The following is a 13,523-nucleotide window of genomic DNA, read 5'->3' as shown; positions in this document are numbered from 1 at the left end:
AAATACTTTATGCCGGCTACTGCAAAAAACATTGGGTGTCCTGGGTAGAACAGGGACATCCATAAAATAATTAAAAATTGCAAACAGTGAATAATAAATGAGCAGCCACTCATTTAGTATTCACTGCTCCTTCAAAGAGCACCCAATAATGCCCTGGGAGAGATATTTACATATATTTTGTTTTTGGTGATGTCCCTAGAAGGGACAGAGACATCGCCAATATGTGTGTATGTTGTGAGGGGGCTGTAGTGACTGCTTCTGCCCCTCAGCAACACTAGAAAAAAGAAACATAATTGTTCTGGATCATTGAAACCATGACCCTAGGAGAACTTACCATATTTTGAAAGGAATTTCCCAGGCTAAAGCTTTTGCGCTACAGCTGGGATCGCATTGTCACCTAGGGGCTGGTCACATTGAGGTATTTTATGTGTTGCTGATGTATCACATAACTACATGGCCTTGATGTGGTTATTTTTACCATTTTAGTTTCTGGGGTGTAAAGCGCTATAAGAGATTACAGAGATATATTTGTTTTATTTATTATTTTCTTAAAGAAAAAATGATATATCTTGACTATTTATTTTAAAAAATTTCATATCTAAATGTAAAAATAAAAACTGTGTAAAAAGAAAGAGTTACAGACATGTAGCTCCAAAAAAGTTCTTTAAATGTTGTTTGCCACTATTGGAATATATATTTGATTGCAATTATTGATAATTTCTGGAGAAAGATGATAGGACTGCTTTACATATAGAGTGGGTGTTGTGTGCGAAGGAACGGGAGAGGTTTGTTTGCCAGCGGGGGTTGCCCTTTGGGGCCCTCTATGCCTGGCCTTTGGCCAACCCCCCCCATCCCCTGCCATGCATTGCCAAAGGCGTGGGGTTGGCTGCCTGTGAGGGGTTGGCCACAGGTAGTGGCCACAAACCAGGCCCTACAGCCAGACCCAAGGCCATGCATGGCAGTGATTTGGCTTTACATATGATAATAAAATATTACTTTAGGTTAAAAAAAACTTGAAGTTCATTGAAAAAAACAAAGGTTAAAGTAATGTTAGTTTTATGAAATGTTCAGCAACAACATTATGTTTTAAACTCTAAAAGCCACAGAAATTCACCAGCTCTAGTTATTTCAATGAGCTATAACTCGTGCCCGAAGGTAACTGTGACTCATGCCCACTCCATGCACTGCCAATTACCCCAAATATTACATCACTCATGACTTCTTCTATGACATCATTGATGATATCACTGCAATATTTGCAATTAAATTATTGATCAGCAAACTGTGCATGGTGGGGTGCGAGATATAGTTACTTACGAGAACTAAAACTAGTGAATTTCTGTACTTTTGTTTAGTTAAAAACATTATGTTGTTACTGAACATTTCACCTAACTATAAAGTTACTTTAAACTTTGTTTTTTTCAGTGAATATAAACACCGATCTTACTCTTTGAGGCTATCAGCCAGCCCTCTTAATGCCTTCTTCTGTTGTTGTATCACTCCCCCTACAGATTAGGGCAGCGCATCATCCCACTTCAGCTATGGGCTATCTTTAGTGTGCGTGACTGCATTCTGCTCTTTCACGAGGAGCACATCGCCTGTACAGTAGTTCCCTTCAGAGCCAGGGTCTACTATGGCAAGATGTGCTTTTTGATACCAAAGTATATTTTTGCTTTTAGTCAATTTCCTTTTTTGTTTTGCTATTGCTGAGGCTCCAGCAGCTGACCAACAATATATTTTCTCAAAAACATGATAAAAAAGCATTGATAAAGCCAAAGGACTGGCAGACAAACCTTACTTTTGATTTTCCAGTGCTTTTTCTGTTAATGCGTTGTGGAAATTTAAAGATGTAGCGTTTGCTTCATTTTTTTCAGTTTCTGGCCCAACCAGAAAAATACTTATTTGCAGTTAGATAGATTGATATTCTTTATTCGATCAAATAGAGATCATTCACAAAATGTATAAACAACAATCTTTCTTGATAAAATACAATATACTATGAATGATTGTCATATCATAAAAATCATAAAAATGTAAAATAATAAAAAGTGAATAGAAACGTATGGCCAGTTAAAAACAAAATAGAAAAATACAATTTTTCAAAAAAGTCATAGTGTTATTAACATACTATGCCAAGGCATGTGTTGTCCTCTGCTTTACTTTGCAGTTAACAACTTAGACCTAATGCGCCACGTATAAAGCAGGTACCCTGATATGGCGAACACTAACCATTTTGTAGAATTTGATCTATGAACTTGCAGAGCATCTACTGGTCTCCTAAACGATAAAATCCGGCATGGGGGTATAGGTCACTTTTTCCTAAACTCTGCATAGCTGGGACAAAAAAATATATGTAATGGTCAAATGATTCAGGACAAAGAGTACATTTGCAGTTATTTTGAATTTAAGTAATCTTTTGGGTAGTGGTTGATTTTTGCCCATTTTAAAATTGTGATCTTGGGCAAGCTGCCTATTTAGTTAAAATGCATGGGTTCAGGTGGTTCTATTTAGTACATCGCCATAATAAAAGGTGAATTGCATTCTGAATATTCTGTCATTCCTATATTTATATTCCAATTGTCTCCTACTCGATATGCACAGTCCTAATTTTTTTTTATCTTGTTGCAGAGCTGTTTAGAACGGAGATGTTTTACTCAAGGATCTTCCGAGCGCTAGAACTCAATTTCTATGAGCCTATGAAGAGAAGGAATCTTCTGTCTAATAATGATTTCTTGCTTCTGTTTCCTAATTTCCCCGTGTTGATTAAAATACACGGTAAGAGGCTGCTGGGGGATTGATACATATTACTATCATTATTTATTGACAATCGTTAATGTCCATACTTGGCATAATTCAGTTCTTAGTGTACAATGATTGTGGGGCACAGTTGGGTTGCAGGCTTGTTTACAATACAGTTGCAAACAATTGGCACCTGCCTATGTTACAGTTGGAGCAGCTGAACACGTTGTTCACCTTGATCCAGAATATTACACCTCTTGGATTACACAGCAAAGGGTAGTAATTTCAGCAGTGAGTCGAGTGTGCTGTTACTGTATAAACTGAATGGAGATTACACAATAATACGTTTTGTAAAAAGAAGCTTGTGGGTAAATCAGAAGTTGTCTGGGTTGCAAAGAAAAGGTGAAGATAACTTCAGACCAGGCTTGTGGTTTTGTGGATGGTTGATAATTCCAGGCAGAGAATATGGTGATCTCTGAACAATACTTTCAACTACAGTTTCCTCTTTAGAATAATCCTAGGCACTAATCACCCATGTGCCCCGGGGCGCTGTAGGAAGAGCGAGCACAAGTCGCTCTGTACGAGAAAAGCAGCAGGTTCAATGTGCCCACCGGTATCCTGTTGGAGCCCTTAATACCGGTCTTGAAGGTACTAATGACCTTCTTCGAAAATAGCGAACCAAAGTATGGTTCTCTAAGGCTGATGCCATTATTCACAGCCTCTATCACTTCTCTGAGGTCCTGAAGAAAGCCCCGCCGACCTGTATGGGCGAACTTTAAGGGCTGGAACATGTCAAACTATTTTTTGACATTTCTACTGCGTTAGACTGATAACTCGTCTTTCCACGCACAACACTGTTTTTACTTACCTTGATTCCAGATTTATTAAAAATACTGCCCAGGACATACAAGGTTTTTATATTTCCCATTTTTTAACTCACTTCACTAGAGCACTTGACACTCACCTTTCCTTGATCACTACTGTAATAACCAGTGGTTTTCCTCCAGGTGAAGGTAAGCATATGAAAAAGAAGCCTGATAATGATGTCACGTTTTAAAATTTGGCAGAGAACCAAGATATACCGCCATACGACCTATGTACGTGAATGAGGGTTTTTAAATTAACATGTTACAAACCCTGGTTACTCAGGTCAAGTGATCCATGTCTTCTTGCAGAGCAGCACAGCAGTCCGTCTGAGTCATCACAGGTACAGAAGTATTCTGAAGAGTTTGGACTGAGGGTTCAATGTTTATACCTGGTGCCAATTTAGAAGTAGGAGAAGGTTCTGGAGGTTTTCTCACTCAGAGGTGAATGGAATTTCATGCCTCCCTGTCCTGACCCCAGATTGTCTGAGGCCACAATCGACTTGTGTAAAAACCAGCCCTGGGCGTAGTGGGCGTAGTGAAGCTACGTGAAGCATTACGGAGTGGGGGCAAATCTACGACCACCCGCACACTTCGCGTAGCCCCACTACGCGCCACCCGCCTCCCTCCCGCCCTCATTTTACAATTACTTATAAACAATACATAAAGAAAATTACTTACCTGAGCTGCCGCGTCCCGGGGCTCCAACTTGCTGCCTCCTGGATAGCTTCTTCCTCACGAATGCGCATGCGTGGGCATAAGCACACATCTGTGCACATGGCCTTTTTCAGGGTGTCAAAAGCAGTCTGGCAGTCCTCCGTCCAGATCACCTGTCAGGGCTGCTACTTAGAAGTTAGCTCTGTCAAGGGAGCCACAATGGTGCTGCACCCCCTGACAAGTCTCCTGTTATACCCGGTGATGTTCTGGAAGACCTTTACCTCTGTCTGGATCTTTGGAGGGGAAGAAAGGGGGTTCCCAAGGCAGTATGTTCTGAATGTTGGCCTGGAGGAGCATGTACCGTGTCTCTTCTCACTTGGTGTCCCAAGCAGACCACTGAACCCTGCCCTATCTGGCACTTACCAACATTGATAGTCAGACCTGCAGAGCCTGAAGTCCTTCTTGGGGGTGGCCCAGGTAGTAATCCCAGCAAGAAATGACGGTGTAGGTGTAGGTGTGGGTGGCACTGACGTTCTCCAACCCAGCTAGGACCTGATTGATCAACTCCGGAAGGTGAAATAGTTGTTCTTCAGCCCGAAGGGCATTACCCGAAACTGGTAGCCTTCTGGGATAGAGAACCCAGGCCTGTCTTTATCCCCCTTAGTTACTGTGATCTGGGGTAGTACCTGGAGGGGCAGCCTTGGGGACCAGTACCACAGTGCTGGGCCAAGGACAGCTTGAGGACTTAATTTCACGTACCGACAGTGTTTTGGAGACGTTCTTCCTTATACGGGCTATCATCTTATCAGATTGCCTGTAAACCTTATTCTTCACTACCATATGGCCACCCTTGGACCTGGATCAGTCATACTCTATCCAACTGTAGATTATTCACTGCCCTCCCTGCTTCACCATCTTTGGACTGGACTACTGTGCATTTTAAAAGTTTCCGAGTTAGTTTTGGCACCTCTGATTTGTCATGACTGATCGAAGTCCAAGGCTGGCCAAGAGTGAAAGACAAAACTGATGTCAGCATGCTGATGAAGCACCTGTACCATCACTTTCGGAACTGAGCAAGACCTTTGTGGAGTCTGACGGAGCCACTTACCAACGTGCTTGAACAATTAATGTTTAAAAATAGAGTGTTCAGTCGGGTGCCTGGGGTTAATATAAAGGTGATCAATCTGTAGTTAGAAGGAGACTTTCTGAAGGGAAGTAACTTGATCTTCTAGTTTTCCAGCAGCTCTGTGGATGATTAATGTTTCTAACATGCAGCCTGGTTGCTTCATGTGATTGAATTGAGGCAGATGTAAGCACATCTTGTAAACTATGTGAACATCCAATGTTGACCACCATATTGCAATGATGATAGTGGTTGGGTTGTCTAAACTTTGAGTCCCAGTAAAAAGTGTGTCTGCAATAAATGATGAAGTGACCATTCCAGGTTACAGATAGAAAACCATATTACCCCAGAAGTTGATTTTAGTATTACGGGCTGGCTTGTGGTAACTTGGGTCTTGGTGTTGAATTTAAATGAGCCCCCACAACTGCATTTGTTGAACTTCGGCACATGGTAAACATGAGTTCATTTGGTCATTTTCTGCCTTGCCTTAATGATCACTTTAGTCATTGTAGACGTTGAATGTAATGGAAGACCAATATACCCAGCTCTTTTCCAACTATGGTAATTTGATAAACATAAAAATGAGTTGTTTCAAAGATAGAGACGTTGCTAAACTAAATCTCTAACAATTCTCTGTCTCTATCCTACCTCAAATTACTCCTTTCATCACCATTACTTTTATCAGATTTACTGGCGGAACCCCTGAAGAAGCTAAGAGAAGAAGGACCAATCATCGAAGAGATCGGTGACCTCATGCTATCCTGGGTATGAATTCATTTAAGAGTGATTTTATTCCTATTGATTGTAAGAGGTTTACACCTCTTGGGTCTGACTCTGCTGGTCATAATAAGGGTTGTGACTTTGTGCAAAAGATTGAATTTATTTGAACCATCTGCTCATTGGAGACTTTGGTAACTGTTAATATATTTGACATTTGGTCCAGGTTCTGCTGAAAGATGTAAACCTCAGTTCCTTTGAAGACACACTTTAGTTGAGGTCCTAAGGGGAAACCATAGCCTGCCACTCTATAGTAGGGATCAATGCAGAAAAATAGCCACGGGTAAAATAGAGGTGGTAAAATAAAAAACACAGCACCATTGAGCACTAGCATCAGTTTAGTCTTAGTAATCGGGGGACACTTTAGTTAATACTTGGTGGAGGCCTAGTGGGACAGAAGTGTGCAGTATTGTCTGTTTGATCCATATGGGAAAGGAGCTACAGTGTTTGGAGTTTAACATCCCTAAGTAGTAGAAATACACAAAAAGAACACTTTTAACACTCACACATTTTCACAGATTACTTCTGACAAGATGTAGAGACACGATGGGGAATGTTCATTACTGGTAGTAGGACAGAAGTCTCCAAGATGTTAATATTATCCAGCGTAGTGTCTGTCAACAGAAGGGCAGGATATAATTCTCTGTCATCTGAGGAGGGCCAGACTAGCATTGAGATTCTCATAGATGCTATTTGCTGAGTCCAACAATACAATATCATACATGGTGCACTATCCATAAAAACTAAGATTACATTATTTTTGTTCAAACAATTTTATTGAAAATAAAATAAGCAGTTATGAAACAGATAGTGAAGACACACTACAGGGTACATTGTGGAACTTCATATGACCACATATGTAAACATTTGACGTATAGTCTAAGTAAACATATTGAAGCAATATTGTAAGTCTGGGCGGTGAGCTCTACTTTGATCGCGGAATTTGCGGAGTTTTCCAAATTCCACATTACTTGGAGCTCGCAGAGTTTTTTTCCTCACTTGCGTTCGTCAACGTTAAGTTGGCGAACTAGGAAAACCCACCACTCGGCGAGTTTTTCCTCGTTCGCGATCGTCAACGTCAAGTTGGCGAGTGTGAGCATGGAAAATCAACCTCCCGGCGAGATCAACGCGTTTCTCATTGCGAGTGGTCGCGTCTGCTCGCGTTGAGAAACCGTCTGTTTGCATTGAGAAAGCTGCTGCTCGAGTAAAAAATCTACTTGAGCGGCAGAAAGAAAGCAGCTGCCTGCTAGCGCTGTGTATGGTGCCATTCACGATGGTTGCACAGTGAGGCATGAGCACCTGGCACTAAAAGTCACAGTGAACCGCATTTATCTAAAGCAGTTTTTTTGTACTCCGCCCAGGCTTACAATATTGGTTGTTGGTGTACCATTTGTCAAACCTGGTGCTAAAATGAGAGGTACATTGAGAACATATCGAAAGATAGTAGGGAGCTGAGTGTGGGATATCCAAATTAGATGAGAGTTGAGTTCCCCAAGTGTGCTCAATATATGTATGAACAGAAAAAAATAGTAAAGGAAAGAGGGAGAAAAGCCAGAGAAAAGATGAGGGTGAAGTTAGAGAGAAAGAGTGGAGAGAGGGTGACAAGTCATCAGGCTCTGCAGTGAGGGCAGGGCTACTAAGTGTATACTAATGATTTAGTTCTGTCGTGGTGGGCGAGTGGAATTCCGAGAGGGGGAAGAATGTTAAGGCTGTGTGTATAAATCAAGTGCATTCCGTAGGCAGCACAAGTGTGATGTGTTATGTAGTTTCTTGTATATTTATATTATGTCGTCTGCGCTCCTGGTGGTGCATAGAGTATTCCGGCATTTGCTAAAGGGGATTTCTGTGGAAGATTTCTACTCTGACAGGACTGTTTTGGAGCCCAGGGCAATCATTAGCTCTAATAGCTGTGAAGTCATGTGCAGGGAGACCAGCGTCAAGTGGATGTGCCACAAAGCTTAACGTCACAGTTAGGAACGATGGTGTGAGCTGAATCTTAAAGATGCCATAAATCGTCTGATGAATTTTGGTCCAGAGGGGGTGAACCATTTTACATGTGAAAAACATATTCTCAAGTGAGCCGAGTGATACCTCACAGTGCCTGCAATTATCTGATTTTAGGATACCTAAATTATGCAATCTGGATGGTGTCCAGTAGGTTTTGTGTATCACCCAAAATCTAGACTGCACAATTGCAAGTGTAAATTTAACCAGAAAGGCGAATTCCAGATTCTATTTCAGGTAGCATCCGAAAAATGTGATGTCAGGTCTTCTGGGATGTATGGGGACCATTTTTTTTCAAATTGTTGAGGAGGTGTACTCTGGGGGGGAGTCAAGTAACTTATAGATATGTGATGCGGAGTGGGCGAGCTTTTTAAGATTTCCAAGTAGGCTGGGAAGATCTGGAGTATGTGGCTTCAGTAGTGATCTAATGGCTCTTTTAAGTTTTGGAAAAGAACTTGATTGGATGCAGTAAGCAAACAGAATGGGATTCAGGGATGTGCATAAGTCTCCAAAGGAATTGATACCCCTTTTGGACCACTGGTCACACAAGACAGCTCTTCCATCATTTCTGCGATTAAGTAGAACGAGTGGACCAGAGGTAGTTTCTAGAGGCCTCTGATGGTAAAGGTGGAGCTTAGAGGGAGGGGGATAGAAAGTGGGATTCAATTTTGAGCCACGTCAGGGAGTGGTCATCTGCATCTTTGAACCACCAGTTGCCCTGAGCCGCTAAAAAGCTTTTTGGTGTTTGTGAAAATCGGTCATATTCAGACCTCCGCTGTTCCTGCTCAATTTAAGGTTGGGACCGGCTATCCTAGCTCTTTTCTCTTTCCAAAGGATATCTGAGATATGCTTGTCTATGGCTTTAAAGAAGGTGGTGGAAAGATTTATGGGAAGCATGCTCAAGAGGGAGTTGCTTAGTGGTGCCATCATCATTTTTGCTGTGTCCGTCCTACCCTACTAGGTTATGTGATCATGAGGGAAGATTGTAGCTCTTTCTCAAACCAGATACCAAGGTATTTAAGTGCAAAATGATGCCATTTCAGGTCAGAGTTGCCCAGAAGCAAGGGTGTACAGAGAATGCTCAAGGGGAAGATCTCAGTTTTCGAACAATTAAGTTTATAGCCAGAAACTTGAGTATTTTTCAATTTCTGGTACAATCTGAGGGATTGCTGTATCTGCACCTTAAGTGAAGATTAGAACGTCATCGGCGTAGGCCACGACTAGTTGCCTGCCTGATTGAAACGGTACACCTTTAATGTTATCATTCTGTTTCAGGAAGTAAAGAATGGGTTTGATTGCTAAAAGGAATAGGAGCGGGGAGAGTGGAGAGTGGATATCCCTGCCTGGTGCCCTGTTCCAGTTAAAATGAGTGTGATAGGTGACCATTTATTCTGGCCTGCTTGGCAGCAGACCCAGATGTTATTCGCATCCAGTCTGCCTTTCGAGAATCCAGTTTGGGATGGAACGTTGTTTTGATTTCACCTTCTCTAATCTTCTTGCCAGGACATTGGCGTATAATTTGCAGTCAATATTGATTAATGATATTGATCTATAGTTTTTGACATCCTAGGCGTCACTGCCCTCTTTAGGGATAACATCTATAGTGGCTTCAGAACCCGAGCCAGCGGAGCATGAAATAAACGAAGGCATGTCTAGTTTTCCCCCCACTAATGTATATCATGTGTCCAAGATATGATATCTCCAATCTGCCTATGGATTTCCTTCAAAATAATAGTACTTTGCTTCTATCCCAGCCTGTATGGACCATAGCTCTTGCTTTATTGCAATCACACTAGTTTCTATCATACTGCTTAAGGTTGACTCTTTGTAACCTATAGGGCATCAATGAACATAGGACTTTTCTGCAATTTTCATAGCCCATTTCTGTACTTTCATCTCTTACTTGTGTATGTGTTTCAGATCATTCTGGGAGCTCAAACATGTTAGATACAATGTGTGTCTTTGAAGTCTGACATAAGTAGGAGAGAATACAACAATTCCCAAGGATTCTGTAGCCTGGCCTGTCAATCAGCTGGCTTAAATCTATCAACAACATAACAAACAGAGGATCATAGGCTGCTAGATATTGTCTAATCCGGGTCTCTTCCCAAAACACTGAAGCAAATCAGCTCTTCTTTCTATATGCTATTCTTTTACAAATTGTAATACCCGACTTTGTTTATTATCAAACCGGTAGACTTGTGATCTATTTGACCAGTGACTACTCATTGCTTTCATGTGGTTCAACATTTGAAATATTTTTTAGTTTTAGATGGGGTTAGAGGGGTTAACAGGTAGGTGCTTTGAGTTGTTGATGCTTAGCAATGAATGTCAAAGGGACACTTCCTTTGAACGACATCCTGTTTACTTCAGATGGGTTTCTTCTATAATCCTATCTTACTGCAGACTGCCACTACTCTCCACTTATGATGACTCTCCTTTTTCGATGCTGGAGTCTGGAGCACTTGAGTTTTCTAGATTGTCATGAAGATTGGCAGTAATGGCTCATTACTACTAAAAAAGTTATCAGGAGTCTCAGATATGATGTGTTGCAGCATCATTACCAATCCGAATTAAGACCAAGGGGAGGAGCAAGTGATAGAGAAATGGTTCCCTTTAAGTGCCTTAAAGCAGCAAACAAACACTGTGTGATGATTAGTATTATGAGCTATTATTCTGAAAATCAGGAAAAAAGGCTTATCATTATAATAAAAAATTCAGCAATTAAAAATGGTATGAGACTGAATATGAGATATTAATCAATCAATCAGCTATATTTCGACAATACATGTCATAAAAGCATTGTTACATAAGATTTAGATATATAAGAATTAAATATATATATATATCGTTCATATATATGCAAATAAGCATTAGACATCGGCTCTTCATAATATAATGAGAAAAATACATGTCATAAAAAGAGCAAAGTATATAAATAAACATTAAAAACATTAAGATTACAGACCAGGACCGATGCAGGACGAATTCCACAGTGTGGTTTAAACAAGCTCACTGTTTTCAGTTCGGTTCCGGTATTGTTTCTTGCTGCTTTGCCAGAGAAGACAGCAATTTCGATCTTATGGCCCACATCCATCTTAAAAACTTAGCAACAGGAATTGCATAGCGAGGAGAGGGATCTGTACACAAAATTCTCAGGTCAACATTGCTATGTCTGGTACCTAGGTTCTTGCAGATCTGAGAGAGCCATATCTTGCAAGGACCCACATAGGCAGGACAGACAAACTGCATGTGGTGGTAGGTTTCAACATGCTCTATACAATGGGGGCATTTATTTGTCAACAGATAAGGACCAGTTAGAAGTGAAAGATTTTAATGGGAGGTAACCAGCTCTGAATTGAAAATAAAGTTTCAGATCAAAGGGCTTTGAAATTGTGTCCCAATAGAGCTCAAGGCTTGGGCCGGGATTGAATGTTAAGAATCACTCTCAGGATAGTGCCGTCGTTCGTTCTGATAATATTTTGCCCAACCGTTTCCCAATAGCTTTCCTTAATTTCTGCTTTAGTGGGAAACTGAGTGGTAGATGGGTTTTCCCATTGGTTCAACACTCTCATGCTGATCAAAACACCTTTGATGTCACTTAGCCAGCCGATTTTATGAAAGCTGTGAGCCTCAATGACATCCCTAAGAGCATTGGCATAGATGGCCAGCTCAGGGGTAGACCAAATTCTACGCCAATGTAATATGGGGCGTAGTACAGCAATGTATACCAGTGATTTCATCCCTCGGTCATTAAGCATAGGAGTCATAGGGGTACTTTGCGGTAAGCTAGTGATCATTCGGAAAAACCTATTCTCTGCTGTGGCGAGCTGGGTCATTTTCTCAAAGTCCCATTATTTCGACCCATATAGGACCAAGCTCACTACTTTTGTATTGCACATCTGCAATACCGGTCTTACTGGCTTAGTCAGAGATGTTTTAAATTCGTTGCTTAAAGCACCAGCTAGTTGGTGATGTTTCAGTGCCATAATTTCAATGTGAGGGCCCCAGCTCATTTTTTTCTCCAGTAGGGTTCCTAGATATGTGAACGCATCTACCTGCTCTAGGGGCTCCTCCATCCAAATTTATCCTACCACTAAATGCTCTGTGGTGATTAAAAGCCATACATTTAGTTTTCATTGCATTGATGTCTAACCCTCATGTGTTGCAGATATTTTCAAAACGTGTTAACGCACACTGTAGCCCACTAGGAGTTTTTGATATGATGATGATGAGCGTTTTGTCTGCAAACATTAGGATCAGAATATTTATGCCTACTAAGACTGGAGCATCTGTGGGAAAGGTAGCTGAGAATTGGGAGACTCCATTTATAAAAAGGGAAAATAGTGTAGGGGCCATTACACACCCTTGGCGAACTCCCTTTTATCAAATTGGAAGGGGTCAGTTACATTACCCTGTGAGCCCCAGCTAATTTCTCCAAATTGTTCTCATGTAGTCGAACAATGAGAAATAGCAAGTGCGTGAGCATTCCCAGCTCCTGTAGGACCAACCATAGCTTGTTACGTGAAACTAAATCAAAAGCTGACTTTAGATCTACAAAAGCAGCATACATGCTGCCATTGCCAAACACAACAGTCCGCCAGTATATTAACAGAAAACAAAAGACTTGGTCTATTGTACTGATCTGTGCACGAAAACCCACCTGGAAGTGGCTTAGGATATCATTAATATTAATCCACTCCTGAACCTTTGCCAGGACGAGACGGGCTACCACCTTTTGAATTGAGTCGATTGGGCTTATGGGTCTATAGTTACCTGGCAGAGACCTATCGCCCTTTTTATATATTGGTATGATCTCCGCACCCCTCCATGAATCAGGGATGGGAGCAGCATAAACAATAGCGTTTGCTAACAACATGATGTGCCGGGCCCAGTTATCCTTATCGTGTAAAAAGACATCAGCTGTCATATTGTGAATGCCGGGAGCTCTTCCCCTTGTAATTGCACTATAGGCAGCTCTTACTTCTACAAACTCGAAAACCAGGTCAGTTGTCTACGGATAAATTGTAAAGGGCTCGCCTTCATATTTGTCATTGTTGGCATATTGTTTGGCAAAGTTTTTAACCGAAGTGTCTGGGGCTATGTGAATTTGCGGTGGTAGAGAATGTCAACCCCTACCCCATTTCACTAAGTTCCAAAAATGTTGGAGGTTATTTCTTGTGCATGCCAATTTAAGGTCTTGCCATGTGTTTTTGTCCCACAGACGTGGTCCGTGCAGGTAACAGCAGTGGGGCAGTGGAACTGTGTGGGGGGTATTTTGAGGGACAATGTAGAGGGAAAATTGAATAAATAATAAATTTTCCCTCGGCATCGTCCCTTGAAATGCCCCCCACGCCTCC

The 13,523-nt window shown here is 41.3% G+C and overlaps 1 protein-coding gene across 1 annotated transcript in view; it reads left to right on the top strand.

Annotated features, from left to right (window-relative positions):
* The window catches only part of LOC146772766 (rho guanine nucleotide exchange factor 11-like), a 288,100-nt gene that overhangs the window by 36,028 nt on the left and 238,549 nt on the right, over positions 1-13,523 (top strand). The window contains 2 exon segments of the mRNA XM_085637030.1: positions 2,629-2,775; positions 6,068-6,147. Of these exon segments, the coding sequence (XP_085493156.1) occupies positions 2,629-2,775; positions 6,068-6,147 (227 nt within the window).

This window comes from Triturus cristatus, chromosome 12 (assembly GCF_964204655.1).
Source record: "Triturus cristatus chromosome 12, aTriCri1.1, whole genome shotgun sequence".
Taxonomy (NCBI): Eukaryota; Metazoa; Chordata; class Amphibia; order Caudata; family Salamandridae; genus Triturus; species Triturus cristatus.
This window is presented reverse-complemented; position numbering and strand designations above follow the sequence as displayed.